Source organism: Sturnira hondurensis, unplaced genomic scaffold, assembly GCF_014824575.4.
Source record: "Sturnira hondurensis isolate 20B ecotype Veracruz unplaced genomic scaffold, ASM1482457v3 Scaffold0021632, whole genome shotgun sequence".
Taxonomy (NCBI): domain Eukaryota; kingdom Metazoa; phylum Chordata; class Mammalia; order Chiroptera; family Phyllostomidae; genus Sturnira; species Sturnira hondurensis.
The window spans coordinates 1,468,758-1,485,774 of NW_028094263.1; the positions used below are offsets into that span (position 1 = coordinate 1,468,758).

A 17,017-nucleotide genomic window follows, 5' to 3' on the forward strand; every position below is an offset into this window, starting at 1 on the left:
ACCCCATCCCTGCCTCCCTGTCCAGGCTCTTCAGCACCCAGAGACTTCAGGGAACAGGAGGTCAAAGTACCTGTAAACATCCTCTCCCAGAGGGCGGCCCAGGGATGTACTGTCCTCCCAGGCTCTCGGTGTCCCTGTGATGACTTCCTTTCCTCCCTGCCCTCCCTCTTCCCCGGCTCATCTCCCCACAGAGCCAGAGGCAGACTCTCAGCAGCAATCAGCTGGTTTAGTAAGTACACATGTTGGGGGGTAGGGTGGGGCAGAATGGGGTCTTCTCCATTCAGGGAGAGCTGGAGGTGGCTCAGAGCTCAGGCAGTCCGATCCTCATCGGCATAGCAGCGCCCTCCCTGTCTCAGACCTGGCTGTCCAGTTGAGATTTGTACACCTCCAGCTGCGGGGCTCTCTCCACTCCTGAAAGTAGCCCATTCTCCTGTCCATCACCTCCAACGGTTGACATCATTTTCCCCTTGGCAGCCTCTACCTTGGGCTGCAGGGGGTGGGGTGGGGTGGGGTACGGTGGGGTGGGGTGCGGTATGGTGGGTGGGCACTGTCACCCCAGCCCAGACCCTGGGACAAGAGAGACAGTCGGTGTGAAGTAGGGGCAGGAAAAGCAATAAGTTAAATCCAAGAAAGGCCAGAGGTGTAGCAAGGTGGGCGGGGGCAGTTCAGGGATCCCAGGTGTCTCTGGCTTGATCCAGGAGGTGTCAGGGAGGAGGTGGCTGAGCCAGGATTCCAGGTAGCAGATGGCTCAGAAGGCTGGGTTGTCGATGCCCCTGGAGACCCCCGAATGTTCTTCAGGTCTGATGCTATAGGGAGGGGGCGGGTCCGTGGGGGGCAGGTCCAGGACTGGCTTCAGAATAATCTGCAGGGAAAGCAGGGGACACAGAGTCTCCTTAGGGCCTGGCAGCAGCCACCGCCACCCATGTGCCCACGGTGCACGGGGGGGAAAGGGTGAGCCAGTGTGGCTGCAGAGCCATTTGTGGGACCAGGAGGCCCCCCACTCTCACTGCTGCCCTAAAAATCGAGACGGGGGGAGACGCAGAAGGCAGAGGAACCGAGCAGGGTTTAGCACAGACACCCACCTCACTGTAGGGGGGTGGTGAGTAAGAGGGGGACACCACGACCCTCTCTGGGGGGGCACTGGGGATCCGTTCGGGGAACACTGGGAGAACCGCCGGGGGCTGCCGCTCCTGCTCTCTGCAGCTGCGGCAGAAGTGCTTGGCCAGGCCGCAGATGCACATGATGGGCACGATGATGAGGAAGACGATGATGAAGATCCTGGGTGAGGAACCGCCAGCATCCCCCTGAGTCTGCAGACCATCCGGCCCCACCTCCCTGCCTCCTTGACCTACCCCCGACCCCCGGGGCAGGAGGCCCAGTCCTGCGTGGCCCAAGCCCCCAGGGGGGCTGTGCACTGAGGAGCTGGCCCTGGGCTCACCTCAAGGGGCCAGAGAAGAACTCATACTCCTGGCAGCAACTGTCACCACAGCATTTGAATCCTTCAGGGCAGCTGCTGCAAGTGGAGGCGGAGAGAGGCCGTTGTTACCGAGGTGGGGAGGCAGAAGGATGCCAGCCTCCTCAAAATGCACCCTGCACTCAGGGTGTGAGCTGTGCCCCTTGTGGGGTGAGGGTAGGGGCCCTCTGGGCTTAGGGGGAGGAACCTGGGGCTGGGATCAGAACCTGGGTTCCAGGTGCACCTCACTCCTGACCTTGCGCACTTCTGCTGAGTTACGCTCCTTCCTAGCCCTCGCTTTCCTCATCTGCAACAGGGGCAGGTGTGGGGGGCAGTGTAGTAGAGAGAGGGGCGGAGGGAGTGTCCAGGAGCTGGCCGAGGAGGAGGAGCCCAGAGGGCAGGAAGGGGGAGGGAGAGGGTGTTTCTAGTACATCCAGTGCTGACTTGGACACTCTTCTGCCCAAAGACCACCCTTCAGCCCCTCACTGAACTCAGGCTTCCTGGCAGTTGTGTATTCAGGTGGCACCCTGATTGTCCCCTCTCCCAGGGTCCTCTCAGAGGGGAGGTGGCCTGAGACTGCAGTGAAAAGGAAGAGGATTAGGCTTCGGAAGGACCACAGGTGAGAAACTCCCTCTGGGGTGACTGGTGGGAAGCAGGAGCGAGGCAGAGTCTCCTCCTCCGGGTGGGGGAAGAGGTGGCTGGTGTCTGGCTGGAAGGGGAGTGAGGGAGGATAGTGGATGAGGTGCTCCCTCCCAGGAAGGCAGGCGGGGCAGGTACGGGGTGTCTCCTCCCCAGTTTGGAAGTTACAGCCCACCCCCCAGACTTACAAGAAGAGGCCACACTGGGCTGCAGCCTGTGGAAGAAAAGAGGCAGAGGTTAGGGACATAAACTCAGATGCTGCCCAGGCGCCCGACCGCCAGCAGACACTCAGTGGAGCAGCATCTCCCCGCTGCGTCCCCCAGGGCAGTGACGGGAGCCCTAGCTGCCCCCTGGAGACCCCCAGCTCTCCTTCCTCTCCCCACCATACCCCCCACGCCGTATTTACCCCTCCCCAGCTGTGCGAGCTCATACCTCTGACATCTACAGTCCAGGATGCCAGCAACTCTCCTGCTGCCCACGGGAGCTGCCCCCAAAGGGCGGACAGGTTTCTACCCGCAAAAATCCGAGCACCTGCAACCTTGTTGGAATTCCCTGTCAGGGGTTCCCTGGCCCCCAGGGACCAGCTTCAGCCGTCCTACCCTCTCTCTCTCACACACACCCACTGGGAGTTCCCTGAGCACACCTGGCTATTTCACACCTGCATGCAGGGGCAGGCCCTCTTCCCCAGGCCCTCGTGGTCTGCTGCGCCTGTTCATTTTCAGATCCCTGCCTGGGGGGGCGGGGTGGGGGGTCCCCTCTGTTTGAGACTGCCTGGACCCTCCTCTCTGGAACCAGCTCCTCTCTCCCTACCTCTTCTACACCAGCTCTGCGGGGCACCCAGGGTATCTGTCCAGAATTTAACCCAATTAACAGCAATTATGTAAGCCTTGCTTGGACCATTTTCCTCCAGGTCTCTGCTAACCTGCCTTCACACCTTCCTTTCTGACCACTCCCCTGTGCTTCATTTTTCTGCATAGCTCTTATCAACATCTAACATACTGTATGTTTTTCTTTATTTTGTAAATTGTGTGTTTCCGAGGTAGAGTGTAAACCCCACAGGGCAGGGATCTGGGTCTGTTTCATTACTGTTGAAAACCCAACAATATTGGCCATGAGCATTCATTGACTCCTTGATTGCCCAGTTTCCTTTCTTCCTGGCTTCTCCCAGGCCGGGTATGGGGGAGGAATGCAGGGATGGGAATGCAGTGGGGAATGGGAGGTTACCCGTCCCCACAGCTTCCCTGGGACAAACAACTGGCACTCAAGAATAAGAAGCTAACTTTGGACAGGCCACCCTATCTTTATACCTTTTCTTGAATATTTCAATAGGATTTCAGTTGCTAATGACAACAGTAAACCTAAGAATACCACCAACCGCCAATTAATAGCTGCACTGACTCCCCCTTTCCTATTCAGTCCCCTGTGAGTGCCAGCTTCTCACAAGCCCTGGATGGTGGGGGCTGGAGCAGCGATGAATCCCTGGGGCAAGTGGGCCCAGAGTGGGTGAGGGCCACACAGCACAGAGAGGTCCCGGCAGAGCTGGGGACAGACCAAGGGGTTGACACTCGGCAACAGCCCCTTTCCTTTCAGATCCCAGACCCTGTCCCTCCTCCCTCTCCTGGCCCCCGGCTAAAAGGACAGGTGCGAACAGGTTTAATAAGTCTGTGCAAAATTCCTGTTTGGGAGGGGTAGGAGAGCTCCCAGATTCTCTTCCCTGATGATGCCAAGGGTGGCTTGTCTGAGTTGGTCCAGAGCCTGAGTCCTGTCGAGTGTCGGGGAAGCTCAGCTCACAGCCATGTGCTACACAACTGAATTTCAGTCAATGACGGGCGGCATAGGTAACGGCAGTTCATTAAGATTGTGGCGGAGCCGAAACATTCCCGTTGCCCGGTGACATCATCGCCATCATAGGCACTACTCACATGTCTGTGGTGATGCTGGTGTGAACAAACCTGCCACTCTGTCAGTCGCGTAAAAATATAGCACAGCACAGCAATCATGTACGGCACATCATACTTGATAATCATAAAAAAGGACTGTGTTACAGATACTCACTAGACTGTGCTTTTTATCATTAGGGTATATTCTTTCTACTTAGAGAAGTTTGCTGAGCCCTGGCTAGTGTAGCTCAGTGGATTGAGCGTGGGCCTGTGAACCAGACAATCGCGGTTCGATTCCCAGTCAGGGCACATGCCTGGGTTGCAGGCCAGTTCCCAGCAGGGGACTCACGAGAAGCAACCATACATTGATATTTCTCTCCTTCCTTTCCCCTCTAAAGATTAATAAATAAAATCTTTAAAAAAAAGAAAAGTTTGCTGCAAGTAAGTCATAGCTGTGTTACACCAGAGCAGCCTCATTGCATCTAGCATTTAGTGGATTTCTTTTTTCTTTTTTTTTAATCCTCACTCAAGGATATGTTCATTGATTTTAGAGACACAGGGAGGGAGAGAGATACATCAATGTGAGAGCAAACCAACTGTTGGTTGTCCCCCATACCCGCCCGACTGGGGATTGAACCCACAACCTTTTGGTGTCTAGGAGAGGGCTCCAACCAACTGAGCCACCTGGCCAGAGCCTGCATTTCTCGAATGAATTATTTTCTCTTGTGCTTGATTTAACCTTGTATTGTTTTCCGATATTTAGTTAGCTTAAGTGTACAGTGTGTATAAAGTCCACAGTAGTGTCCTTCACATTCGCTCACCACTGACTCACTCAGGGCACCTTCCAGCCTGGCATGCTCCCTTCCTGGTAAGTGCCCTATACAGAGGGACCATTTTTTAAATCTATATTGTATCCTGGCTGTATCCTTTCTATGTTTAGACACACAAACATTCACGGCTGTATTACAGCTGCCTTCAGGAGTCAGCTCAGCAGCACGCCGTGCAGGCTGGTGGCCCGGGAGTGACAGGTGTACTCAGAGCCTTAGGTGTGTAGTAGGCTCTGCCACCTAGGTTTGTGCAGGTGCACTCCGCACGTTCCCACGATAAATCATCTAGCAATGTGTTTCTGAGAACGTACCCCCGTCGTTAGCCAGTGCACGCTTGTACGCTGTACTGACAGGGGAACTGGGGATACTAGCAGCGCCTGCCCCCTGGAGTGGGTGGGAAGAATCAATGAGAGGATGCTCCCGTGCGATGGCACCAACTGGTGGCTTAGTGACTGAGGAGGACCAGGGAGAGCTTCAGGGGCAAGGCAGCCCTGTGGTGTGAATGTGCCCTGTTCTGGGAAGCCCACCTGGCGCTTCCCTTGGGTCTTAGGCAGAAGTTAAATATCTGCCTTCACAATAGTTTCCAGGATAGTCTCCTACCCCAGGGCTAGGTAGAACCTCCTTATCACTGGAGGTATGAGAGATAAGGCCGTGACTGTCCACTCTTAGCATCCCAGATTCCAGAGGTCACCCCAGCCTCGGGTCAGGCAGCCAGATCAAATCCTTCCACCGGCTGGAATCCCAGCCCAGATCCTAGAAAGGGCCTAAGGAGCCTCCTCTCCACTGAGGCACAAGCAAATAAACAGTCCAGAGAAGGCCAGGACTTCCCCGAGGTGACCCAGCACTGGGGGAACAGAGCTGGGGAGACAGGCTGGCCTACAACCAGACCTCAGTCCCAGATACTTCCCACTTTCTGACGCAGTTGGAAGGAGCTGGAAGGAGCAGGAAGGAGCGGGAAGGTTCGGAAAGGACTATCTAATGTGGGTCAAAGTCCCTACTCACAGACAGGCGCTAGGTGACACATGGTCGTGGGCCAAAGCCAGTGTCACTAGACGGGCCCCCCAGGGTGAAGGAAGTCCAGTCTTTTCAGGGCCTCCTTCCACCGCTCCCTCCTTTACCTCCCCAGCAAAACGAGAAAGGAAGTGGCTAATCGCGTGTAGTCAAGAAGGAAATCCTAACATTGGAAGGGCGTGACCCAACTCCAGAAGCAGGCCCCAGACCCACCAGGGTCGGGCCCTTAAACTTCTATAGTTTTACCTCCCAAGAGCTCACCTGTTGGAGGCCGGCCAGCAGGCCGAGCAGCACGGTGGGGACGAGGCCGAGGACCCAGGCGTCGGACATCCTGGCGTGGGGGCCACTGAGCTTCCGTGTGTGAGGAGAGGAGGGGAAAGGCGGGGGAGGCGGGGCCGCGACCTCTCCCACGTCGCTCCACCTACGGGGTCCCGCCTCGGGATGAGGGCGGAGCCTGTGCACCCGGATGGGCGGGACTTGGGGCAGGGAGGAGCCGGGAAGGAGAGGGAAAGAGGTCTGACTTGGTTGTCGGTAATTAAGAAATAGAAGAGATCAATTGAAAAACAAATTGTGGGATCAGTTCAAGACTGCTAAGCTACCCCTTCCCAACCCCCAACTACTGCTCCAACCCTAACTGGCCCCAAGCTTAAGGGAGGAGGTGCTGTGACCCGCAGCGGGATAAGGGGGTGCAGGCAGAGGGATCCGGGCCGCTGGAAGTCCCTTCCCACCTGGCCTTCTTGGGGAAGAGGGCGGGCAGAGGTTGAGGGGAGGGGGAGGTTCCGGAGTGGATTGAGGGGGTGGATGGGGAGAGGTGTCACCACCCCACCCCAGGGTTTTGTTGTTGTTGTTGTTGTTTTTCAAAGGAAGGAAAAGGTGGCCTGGTTGACTTCGGAGGAAGGAGAACAAGGCGCATAGTCCTAGTACAACCGTGTTTCCCTACCTCCCTTGAAATTCTGGGAGGAGGTGCTGGTACACATCTTCCTTTTGACTACAGGGGCAATTAAGAAACCAGGGTTCAGACATTTGCCCCGGAGTTCGAAGTGGGGCCGCTGCCAGGCGAGGTGCCGCGCGGGCGAGCAGTTCCCTCCGGATTCCTGGAAAGACCCCGCGCAGGAAGTCCTAGCGGACAGGGGAGGGATTCCCATCCTCGGCCGCCGCGCCCCTGCCCTCGAGGCGTGCTGTGCTTCCCGAACTCGGCCGGCAGGTGGCAGCATCGCTCAACCCGAGGGGGAGAGAGGACGCGAGGCTGGAACCTGGGATCTGCGGTTGGGTCTCCCCAGCGCCCTACCCGGGGAGCTGGCCGGTGGGCGGGGTGGGAGGCCGTCACCAAGGGTGATAGGCGCAAGATGAGAACAAGACGCCCAAACATGGATGAGACAAGTAGAGACAATGCCGGCGCTGGAGAGATGGAGCCCCGACGCCTGGGGAGGGAGTGCAATGGAAATAGATGGTGGGTGGGTGCTGCTCCTTGGCCTGGAAAAAGCGGGGAGGGCTCCAGTAGATGCTCAGTCCGTAGGCTGTCAGACGTCTCCTGCTGTGTCTCGTCTGACTTTGGCACTGGAAAATATCCCCAAGTTAGTACGAAACAACAGCCGGTCTGCTCCGGCCCCTTTATCTTGTTCTCTCACCACTTCCTCTTTATCGCTGTTTCTCATCTCTCTCCCAGTCCCGTTATCTCTGTTCTATGTTTAACTTTCCCTTGCCTCCTCCCCATTTCTCCCAGTCCGTCTTCCTGGTGAAGTTTCTCCCTGTCGCTTTCTCCAGTTTGTCTCCCGTTCACTGTGTTTCTCTGTTTCCCATCTGTTTCTCCTTTCTTGCGTTTATTAATCTGTTTTTCTCAGGCGAGGAGTCTGGTTTCCTCTCTCTGTTTCCATTTGCTTCCGTGTCTCTATATGAGTTTTTCTCATCAACTTTTTGGTCTCTCCTAGTATATCTCTCCCTGCTCTCTCCCTCCCACCTCTCTGTCTGTTTCTCACCATCTCTTGGCCCTTTTGGCCCCTGAGGACAGAACCTTCTGGTCTCCTGGTGCAAGGGGAATTGGGGTCTGGCCCTAGAGAATGACCTCCCTATTCAAATTCCCTGGTGACACAGATTGGAGAAGGGAATGTGCATGGGGTATGGGGCACCTCTTCCCTCATGCCCCTGCACTTGGCTCTGGACCCAGCCTGCCCTTCTGCTAAGGAGGACCTGGTGCAGAGCGCTGGAGTGTTCTCCCATCAGTACCCATTCTGCTGCCTCCTTAGTGAAGTCGTTGCTAACTTGGACTTCCAAGGCCCTCCCACCCTTATGCTGGCATCGCTGCATCAACACTCAAGGTCCATTGTGGAGCTCATCTCTGTCACACCCCCTGACACTGTGCCCAGGCCTGGAGCCCCACAGAGGTGTGGCCCTTAGAGGAGAGGGAGATGGGTGAGTTTAGGGGGAGATGGTATCCTGGGGAGTGAAATGGGGGTGCTGAAGAAGGCATGCAGAAGCCTGAGGGGTAGGCCTGGGAGGCTTGGACAGCTGAGAAGGGACCATGCAGGCACTAGTGCCCTGGGGGTGGGCAGAAGGGCAGGAGGCTGGCCTCATTCCCCTCCAAGTCTCTGGTGCCCGCCTGACTTGGATCTAGGGTAGCCGGGCCAAACACAGGACACCCAGTTATATTTGACTTTCACAGAAACAATGAATAATATTTTTAGCATGAATATGCCCCATGAAAAATTTGATACGTATTTATACTAAAATGTATTTGTTGTTTACCTGAAATTCTAATTTAACTAGGTGTTCGGTATTTTTATTTGCTAAGCCTGGCAAGATTACCCACATCCCTAAAGTGTCATAGGACAGCCATTTGGGAATAGCCACTCCAGCCGCTGGCCCACAGCTCCCCAGCGGGAAAGCAGGTCTCATGGGGCAGCATCCACAGGGCCTCTGGGTCCCCAGTGTTTTTCATGCACCAAACTGCCCTTCTATGCTCCTTCCTGCAGATGTGGGGAGGGGAGTCTTGGAGGTGGGTGGTCCCAGCCCAGGCCAAGAACACTAAGCCCCGTTGTCAGCACCCATCATGGCTCCCAGGGCCCCAGCATTCTTAGTGGGTTAGGTCCAGTGGGGGTGGAGTCCCCAGACAATGGAGCCCCAGACTGAGCAGACACGGCACTGTTCCTGTGTAAAGGCAGGAGGGCCCTGGATGGAGCCAGCATCTTCTGTTCGATATCGAACCCAGCAGTGGGAGGGAAGTGTCTGCACACATGCGTGCATATGTGTGGGCATGTGTGGGGCGGGGAGGGTGGGAGGCCTCCTGCATTCAGTGAGCCCCTCTAGATTCAACACCACATTCCATGTGGGGTTTCCCAAGAGCTGCAAAGTCCAAACGTCTTCCTAGTAGCTCAGCCCTTTCACTAAAAAAGGAGATGATTGGCTGATTGTCAGTGCATCCTTCAAGGGCCCAGCTGGAAAGGCCTGGGAGGTCAGCTAGTCCACCAGCCCCTTCTCAAAGAAGCAAACTGGAGTTCAGAGGGGTAGGAAGGCCAAGTCGCACGGGACACGGGCTGAGTCAGGACCAGAACCACACAGGTCTCGAGACCTCACACCCAGAGGCAGCCTTACCAGGCAGCTGCTGCTCTGGATGGAGGAATCCTCACGGCGGGGGGCGGGGGGGGGGGGCNTTGTCAGTGCATCCTTCAAGGGCCCAGCTGGAAAGGCCTGGGAGGTCAGCTAGTCCACCAGCCCCTTCTCAAAGAAGCAAACTGGAGTTCAGAGGGGTAGGAAGGCCAAGTCACACGGGACACTGGGGCTGAGTCAGGACCAGAACCACACAGGTCTCGAGACCTCACACCCAGAGGCAGCCTTACCAGGCAGCTGCTGCTCTGGATGGAGGAATCCTCACGGCAGGGGGCGGGGTGGGGGGGCAGCGGCTAGTGCAACCTGACTGAGCCCAGCCTGGACTCTGGATAGGGGAAAGAGCCAGGCTAACTTCTGTTCTTCTCAGCCTCTTTCCACCATATTCTGGTAGACACCAATTTCCATAACGACTTAGAGGTCTGGGCTAAGATCTTTCATTTCAAAGTCCACAGAACATTCTGTTCTAGCCCAGCTCTGCCTGGAGAGAGAGTGTTCTGTCGTGTCAGTAAGTGTGTCACTTACTGTGGTGTGCTGTGTGACCTTAGTCACAAAACTAAACTTCTCTGTGCCTCTCTAAACTCATCTGTGAATGGCGCAAGGGTGGATAACCTACTTTGTCACCCAAGGTCGTTATGGGAATGAAATAAGCCTCTCAGTGTCTGGGATACAATCATGGTAAATAAATGTTGTTTAATAATAGCATGCAATAAATGGTTTATTCCTGGCATAACTAAGAGGCCCCAAGCTCCTCTTCATTTCACTTAGATGCACGAGTGAGGTGATGAGGAAGGTGACGAGGAAGGGTGCTTTCCACCAGAATGCTGGCTCACTGGCCCCCTCTGCTGTCCGTTCAGTGCTGTGCACCCACCAAGGGCCTGGTCAGAGAGGACAGGTTACCTACTTACCTCCACCGGTGACTTGGTGTTGACTGCTCCATCCCAGGCCACAGGGAACTGGATGTGGATGTGCCAGTGATGCTGAGACCAGACATTTGAGCAATTTCCTCTATTTCTGGTTTGTCCCCCTTTCTGCTCCCCCACTGCCTGCTGATCGCTGCCTGGACTGGCCTCATGGTGAGTTCCCACCTACCTCTCCATCAGGCTGAGCACGCAGGGGACCTGGGAACTCTGCTTGTCACAAGTGTCCCTATTGCCACTGCTTCCATGCAGTGTGGCTCCCATGGCCATCACAACCATCCTCATAAGGCTTCCAGCCTCGTCTCCCCATTACCCATGTGGGGGGCGTGTCACTCTCTTGCTCCATAATTTCCAGAGGCTCCCCACTTCTGCCTTAATAAAGTCCCATCTCAGGGAGACCTTCATGGTCCTTCATGACCAGCCTGCACCTGGCCTTGCAATGCACTCTGTCCTGCCGCCATGGTCTCCATCCACACACTGGACCCTTCCTGCTTCCCTCCTTTCCTCAGCTTGGGCAGCTCTCTCCACCTAGAACACAGGTCCTCACACCCCGCCCTAACAAATTCTCACCCCACTCTTCAAGGCTCAGCTCAGATACCACCTCCTCCAGAAAGCCTTCCAGGACTTGGATCTTCCTGCAAGAAGTGACCGTTCCTTGTCCCGATTTGGGTGTTCCCTCGGGGCCTCTCTCCTTAGACGTGTGTGCATGTCCTAATGTTTTCACCAGGCAGCGGGGGCAGCTCTGATTCAGCTTTCATTCCCCATGGTGCTTTGTTCCGAGTAAACACTGGCCCTGTTGTCACTGACTTGAAGCTGGTTGGAGGCCTCCTGAGGTCAGGGGCCAGATTTCCCCAGGAGGATAGGGAATGAGTTCCCAAAGTTCTCGGTGGAGAGTGGAGCACTCAGTTAGGGGGCACTGTGCCTGACTGGTGGACTCCCCAACTCCACTGTGTGTTTTGAGTGCTCTTCTGCTTCCTGCTGCTCCGAACGGTGCAGGGCCCTCCTAGTGAGTCAGATGGCTCCCTAGGGGTCGAGCACCTCCCTGGGGCCTGCTGCAGGGAATGCTTGGCTCGTTGTCCACCTTCCAGGAGGAGGGGGGATGCATGCTGGGTTGCCAATAGGAATTCTTGGGCATGGGACCAGGGCCCCAGTCTCCTTCCCAGCGTTCCTCTGGAAGTTGAAGTCCACTGGCCCCTCATTGTTGGAATGATGGATGTGAGGGTGGGGAGATGACTTCTGGAGTTGACCCCAGGTCTGAGCCACCAACCTGTGGACCGAGAGGGTGGAGGGAGGCGTGCCACCTGCCAATTAACAGTGCAGGGAGCTTATTATCCTAATGAGCAGGTTGGAGGAGCTGAACAAATATTCACCCTCCCGAGGCTTAGCAGAGACAAAAGTGGCACTTGGGAGCCATTATCCTTCCAAAGTGTAGGTTTCCGGGGCACGGCCAGCAGTGGAGAGGGAAACACCTCCCAGAGGCGGGTGGGGAGAGGAAGGGGGAAGCCTGGGCAGCCGAGTTTGGCTGTCTGGGTGGCCGCTGGAACAGAGTCAGGACAACTCAGGTGGGAGGGGCAGAGCCAGGACCAGGTTAAGGGTCTTGAGAATCCCGCAGCCCTAGTCCCCTCCCTCTGGGGCTCCTCCTCCCCATGGCTTTCCAGCCCCTCCCCCTCCCACAGCCCCACCACAGCCCCACCCCCACCCTCTCACCCTCACCCTCACTGTTGACTCTTTTGATAGGGCCCTGCAGCCAGAGGGAAGAAACGGGTTGAGGACTCACAGGGGCCTCTGCTTTCTATTTCTGCTCTCGTTTGCCCCTTGAAAAGGGGCAAAAAAGGGCCCTATTGAAAAAGGGCCCCACTGCACCCTGCTGTGGGTTCCTCTCTCTCAGACCCAAATGTCACGGGACTGTGGCTAGACTTCAAGAAGAACTTCCAAGTCCCAAAGAAGCTGGGAGTTCAGGGTAGCCCGTGGAACAGGTAGCCCCTCCATGGGTGGGTCATACTTAGGGGAGGGGCTCTGAGGGGCCTGGGGGCCCAGACTAAAGTGCGGGGAAGATACTGCTTGGGACATCCCTGAAGGGACCACTTCTCCGGGGCCTGGGAGTCAGGCGAAGAATGACTACAGGCAGCAGGCGGGGGAAGCGAGGCCGGCAGAGATCACATTCTTCCGCAAATCATAGCTCCTCTAAGCAGCCACATCATCTGGCCCCCAGCCGAGGACAGACTTGGCTTTGTGTGCATGCACGCATGTGTGGGCGTGTGCAGCGTGTCTGTGTGCGTGCACATACATGGGCCTGTGTGTATGCACACAGTGCAGCCCCCACCCCGCGCTGATGTGGCAGCCTCCCCCAGCTCCTTTATCTCCAAGCCAGTCTTTAGGGGGCTGGCTCCAGGATCCCCCTCACCCCAGTGGCCCTGTTAGCACCTCCTCCTTCCCTTGTTAGCGCTTCACAGCCCTCCCTCCTCCTCTGGCCCCTGCTGTGCCCTGAGAAAGGCCCCGTGGCTCACAGCCCAGTTCTCTTCTGACTCCACATCAGCTTCTAGGTTCCAAAGCTTCGCGAGCCCCCTCCCCTCTCCACCGCCCCCGCATCCATGTGCACAGGTCCTTTGCTGAACAAGCGAGCCTGGGGGGTGAAGTTGGTGCTCCTACCATTCAGTGCACACTCCACTTCCAGGTGAGGAACAAAGTGAGCACCCCGCATCAGCCTCTCCTGCCTAGAGGGTAGGAGGGGGCAGGTTTGGGAGGAGGCCCTGGACTAGGGGCCACAGCTAAGTCCTGGCACCAGCTGTGCCACCCCCATGAGGGCAAATCGCTACCCTCTCTGCAGGACTGAAGGGGCAGGGGCGAGAGATGGGGCAGTCCTGCCGGCCCCCTCCAGGACCACCGTGCCCAACCTAAGCCTGGGCTGCCGACTGGGACAGGGTGGTCCTTCGCCCCGAGCCAGGCTGTCAGGCCGCCAGGATGCAGGTTTCCTCTACCGAAGGGCCCCTTCCCTGCCGGCTTTGATGTGTCTGCGAGGTTAGAGGAGGATGTTTGGCTTCGGGGACAGGTGCCAGGATAAACTCGCTCTGCCTGTGCGCCAAACCACTGCCTTCTCCGTGCCTGGCCCGCCTGCCTTCCCCAGTCTGGGGCCTGGCCTCCCCCAAGGCCAGCGCTGCCCTGCCCACCCAGTGGGGTGGGCGCCCAGTGGCTGCATTTACTGCTTCTGGGGAGAGGCCCTGAGGCCGATGGATGTCCTGTCTCGGAGGCTGTCACTGGGGTGCCTACCTGTCTGCCAGGTGACCAAGCGCCCGGCCCCCGTGGGAGTTGAGGGCCCAGACCCCAGCTGTTAGAGGGGGTGGAGGTGAGATGGACTGTGGGGGAGGGGTGTCCACGTGGAGCTGTCTGCATCGGCTTCAGCTCTTCCAGATGTGCAGAGGCTCCAGATGTGCAGATGACTCAGCCGGAACGGGGAGGGGTGGGGGGATCCAGGTCCATGGGGGCAGGGGGATAGAGAGCAGGGGGGAAGTGAGGTCCTGACCCACCACCAGTTGCTGCTCCCCTTCCTCTGGAGCCCCAGCCCCCCCCCCAGGCGGTGGAGTGGTAGCTGCCGGGAGCTGCCCAGATGTTCTGACTTCGAGGTTCCCACTGCGCACAGATGGGGAGAGGAGAGGCCTGGGGCAAGAAGGGGCCCGGCTGAGAGTTTGCTCGGAGACTGGAGACAGAGGCAGATAATAGGGGGACGTGAGTGGGGCCAGGGGCTGGCAGAGGAGGTGGGAGGGAGGACGGAGACAAGGAGGGGCAGGGAGAACCTCAGGACCCAAACGTTAGACCCTCTCTTCGGTTCCATTAGGGATGTGACGCTGGGAGGAGGGCGCACGGGTGCAGAGGACTCGCGCATTCCCCGGTGTGTGCGTGCATGGGTGTGAGCTCATTGCTGGAGTATGGGTTATAAGCGGGGAAGGGGGGAGCTGGGAAGAGTTGTGTGTCCAACACATCTAAGATTCTGTGCGTGTTGGGTGTGGCGGCTGTGAGGGGTAAGGTCTGTGTGTAGAGGAAGAAGGTGGAGACAAACATCTGCACAGTAATTGCTGGGGGGTGATGGTGGTCTCTTAAGTAAGGCCACATGTGCCTTTGGGTGCTGAGAGTGGGTCCCTGGAACCTAGGGACGTCCAAGCACAGCAGGCTGGGGCTCCAAGGTCCTGGGGTTTCCTACACCTTCAGCCTCCCTGCTTCCTAAGAAGCGGGGGAGCTTTGGAAGAAGCTTCCAGAACCCTTGGAGTGGTAATTTCTCCCATCTGGGCCTCAGGCTGGTGTGATTTCCTCCTGCAGGGCAGCTGAGGGGCCCCTGGACTTTGGGGGGATCTGCCCTGTGGGCTGCAGTGCCAGAACGCGGTGTTCTAGGCGGCTGGGCTAGAGGCCCCTCCATGCTCCCCTTCCCCAGGTCCATAGAGACTTTGTCCCAGCTCCCTCTGTGGCCTCCAGGTGGGTCCGCTGGCTATGCCTCTGGCTGCTCCCTGGAGAGGCCCACCTGTGCCAGCCGCCCATGCCAGGATAAACAGGGCACTAAGTGTCTGGGCTGGTGCCTGCTGTGAGCTGGGCACTGCCTCTCCACAGCGGCTCGGTTCCCGCCTGTGGCTTGGGCTGCCCCTTCCAGCTAAATGACCGGTCTGATACCCACGCCCCATAAACAGTGTTTTCTGGGCAGGTGGGGGTCGTAGGCACCCAGAAAGCAGACAGATAATCAAGTTTAATCAGGAGACAATGTGTCACCACCTCCAAGGGGAGCTGTTGTGACTCACACCCCCACCCCAGGCAGCAGGGGTCCTTGACACTCTCAGGCAGCCCTGGACCCCTCCATCCCCCATCCCCAGCACACATGTGCACACGCGCATGCACACACACACACACACACACACACACGCACAACCATCCCGCTCCTCCAGGTGTCCAGCACAGTTCCCGGAACCCACTTCTCTCGTGAGTGCAAACATGTCCCCTCAGTGGTGGCTGGGAGCAGGTCAGCTCATTCTGTGCTGTCTTGTTCCCTCTTTTCAGAGCCCATGGGTGGAGCCTCGAGAGACTGAGCCCTATCCCCTAAATCACCAGGGTGAAATACGAGCTTGGGTGTGTACATGGTCCTTCAGACACTGCAGTGCCACCGGCCCCCCACCGCCCNGCACACATGTGCACACGCGCATGCACACACATACACACACACACACACGCACAACCATCCCGCTCCTCCAGGTGTACAGCACAGTTCCCGGAACCCACTTCTCTCATGAGTGCAAACATGTCCCCTCAGTGGTGGCTGGGAGCAGGTCAGCTCATTCTGTGCTGTCTTGTTCCCTCTTTTCAGAGCCCATGGGTGGAGCCTCGAGAGACTGAGCCCTATCCCCTAAATCACCAGGGTGAAATACGAGCTTGGGTGTGTACATGGTCCTTCAGACACTGCAGTGCCACCGGCCCCCCACCGCCCAACCTAGGGCTATCTCCCTCCCTCCTGGGACCGAGCCCTGAAGGCCGGCTCCTTCTCAAGCCCTCCCATGCTGCCCTCCACTCCATCCCCTCCTCTGGGGCTGAGTCCAGGTGACAGGGCGCCCTTACTTCTCCCTCCTCCCTCTGGACCTGTCATTGCCTGCCCCACAGGACCAGGAGGACGACTCTTGGTCCCCATGAAGCCCCTTAAAGGGCAGGTGGTGACCATGCCTGGGGTGGGGGGGTGAAACAGGCTCCCAGGGGCAGGGGAAGCACTGCGCAGGGGTGGGGTATAGAAGGGCAGGAAGGTCTCCCTCCTGGGCAGGCACCCACACGCCTGCAGGGCAGAGGGCAGGGAGAGGAGGGGCCAAGGAACCAGTGGGCCGTGGGCAGGCATCCAGGCCCATGGGTGCCACGCATAGAGATGAGTGACACCAGGCCTGGGGCTTCGCAAAGCACCCCATCCTCCCATCCTCTCCCCCCACTCCCTCCCCCCACCCCGTGGTTATCCCTCCCTGGTGTCCGTCTCCTTCCACATGTGTGTTTCTCTATGTGCGTGCCCGTTGCCCTGCCCCTCACTCTCTTCTCTCCTGCCTCTCCCCTCCCTTTCTTACTCCCTGAGGGGAGTAGCCCCACTTTAGGAGCCAGATTCCCAGAACAGATGATGGCTTTGCCCAGGGTCTCACAAAGCCCCGTCCTGCTCTCCACTCTGTGCGGGTCCTTGAGACCAGAGCCACTGACTGTTCTCGGGTGTTATGTGTGGGGGCGCAGATTTAGAACCATCTCCCTCAGCAACCAGGGGTGAAGGTGGACCTCTCTCTCTCTCTCTCCCCCTCAATTTCTCAGTCTCTCTCTCTCCCCCCCCCCCCCCGCCCCCCAGGCAGCACTCTGGATGGCTGCAGTCTGGGCCGCGTGTCTGTGTGACCAGATGCCCCGTGTGCCCAGAACAGCGCAGACCTGTGCCCTTTCTGAGTGTAATCGTTAGTAATGCCCCAAGGAAACCCCATTTAGACTGTAAATTCCTGGAGAGTCTCACAGCCCCCCCAACCCCTCACAACTCCCAGGAGAGCTGGATAGCCTGCCTGGGGCCTCGCCCAAGGACAGCAGGGCCAGACGGCAAAGAGGGGAGCTGTATAAATAGCCCATTTTGGGTAGCCCTCCCCCCAGCAGGGTAGGGTGGGTCTGCCTGCTGGAGAAGGAGGAAGGAGAGCTGTGGTTGCCCCCAGG

At 57.7% G+C, this 17,017-nt stretch overlaps 1 protein-coding gene across 3 annotated transcripts; it reads right to left on the reverse strand.

The window, feature by feature from the left end:
* Window positions 1–205: 205 nt before the first annotated feature.
* Window positions 206–6,229, reverse strand: TMEM92 (transmembrane protein 92). 3 transcript variants are annotated; one of them, XM_037033478.1, is made up of 6 exons: window positions 6,072–6,229; window positions 2,281–2,306; window positions 1,681–1,824; window positions 1,439–1,513; window positions 1,083–1,278; window positions 206–862 (listed from the first exon to the last, which is right to left on the reverse strand). In XM_037033478.1, the coding sequence occupies exons 1-6, from the start codon at window positions 6,138–6,140 to the stop codon at window positions 749–751; spliced, it is 624 nt and encodes a 207-aa protein (XP_036889373.1). In that variant the 5' UTR covers window positions 6,141–6,229; the 3' UTR covers window positions 206–748. The 3 variants fall into 3 exon arrangements, with proteins under 3 accessions (XP_036889373.1, XP_036889375.1, XP_036889374.1); XM_037033480.1 differs by lacking the exon at window positions 1,681–1,824 and having other exon boundaries at window positions 1,439–1,510; window positions 6,072–6,225; XM_037033479.1 differs by lacking the exon at window positions 1,681–1,824 and having other exon boundaries at window positions 6,072–6,223.
* Window positions 6,230–17,017: the final 10,788 nt, after the last annotated feature.

Bases quoted from the DNA above. Each gene is read 5' to 3' on its own strand.
- TMEM92 (XM_037033478.1), bottom strand. From the start codon at position 6,140: ATGTCCGACGCCTGGGTCCTCGGCCTCGTCCCCACCGTGCTGCTCGGC. The intron at 1,514-1,680 runs GTTCTGATCCCA...CTCCACTTGCAG, and splicing joins GAGGTGCACCTGGAACCCAG to CAGCTGCCCTGAAGGATTCA. The intron at 1,279-1,438 runs GTGAGCCCAGGG...TTCCTCACCCAG, and splicing joins TTCTTCTCTGGCCCCTTGAG to GATCTTCATCATCGTCTTCC.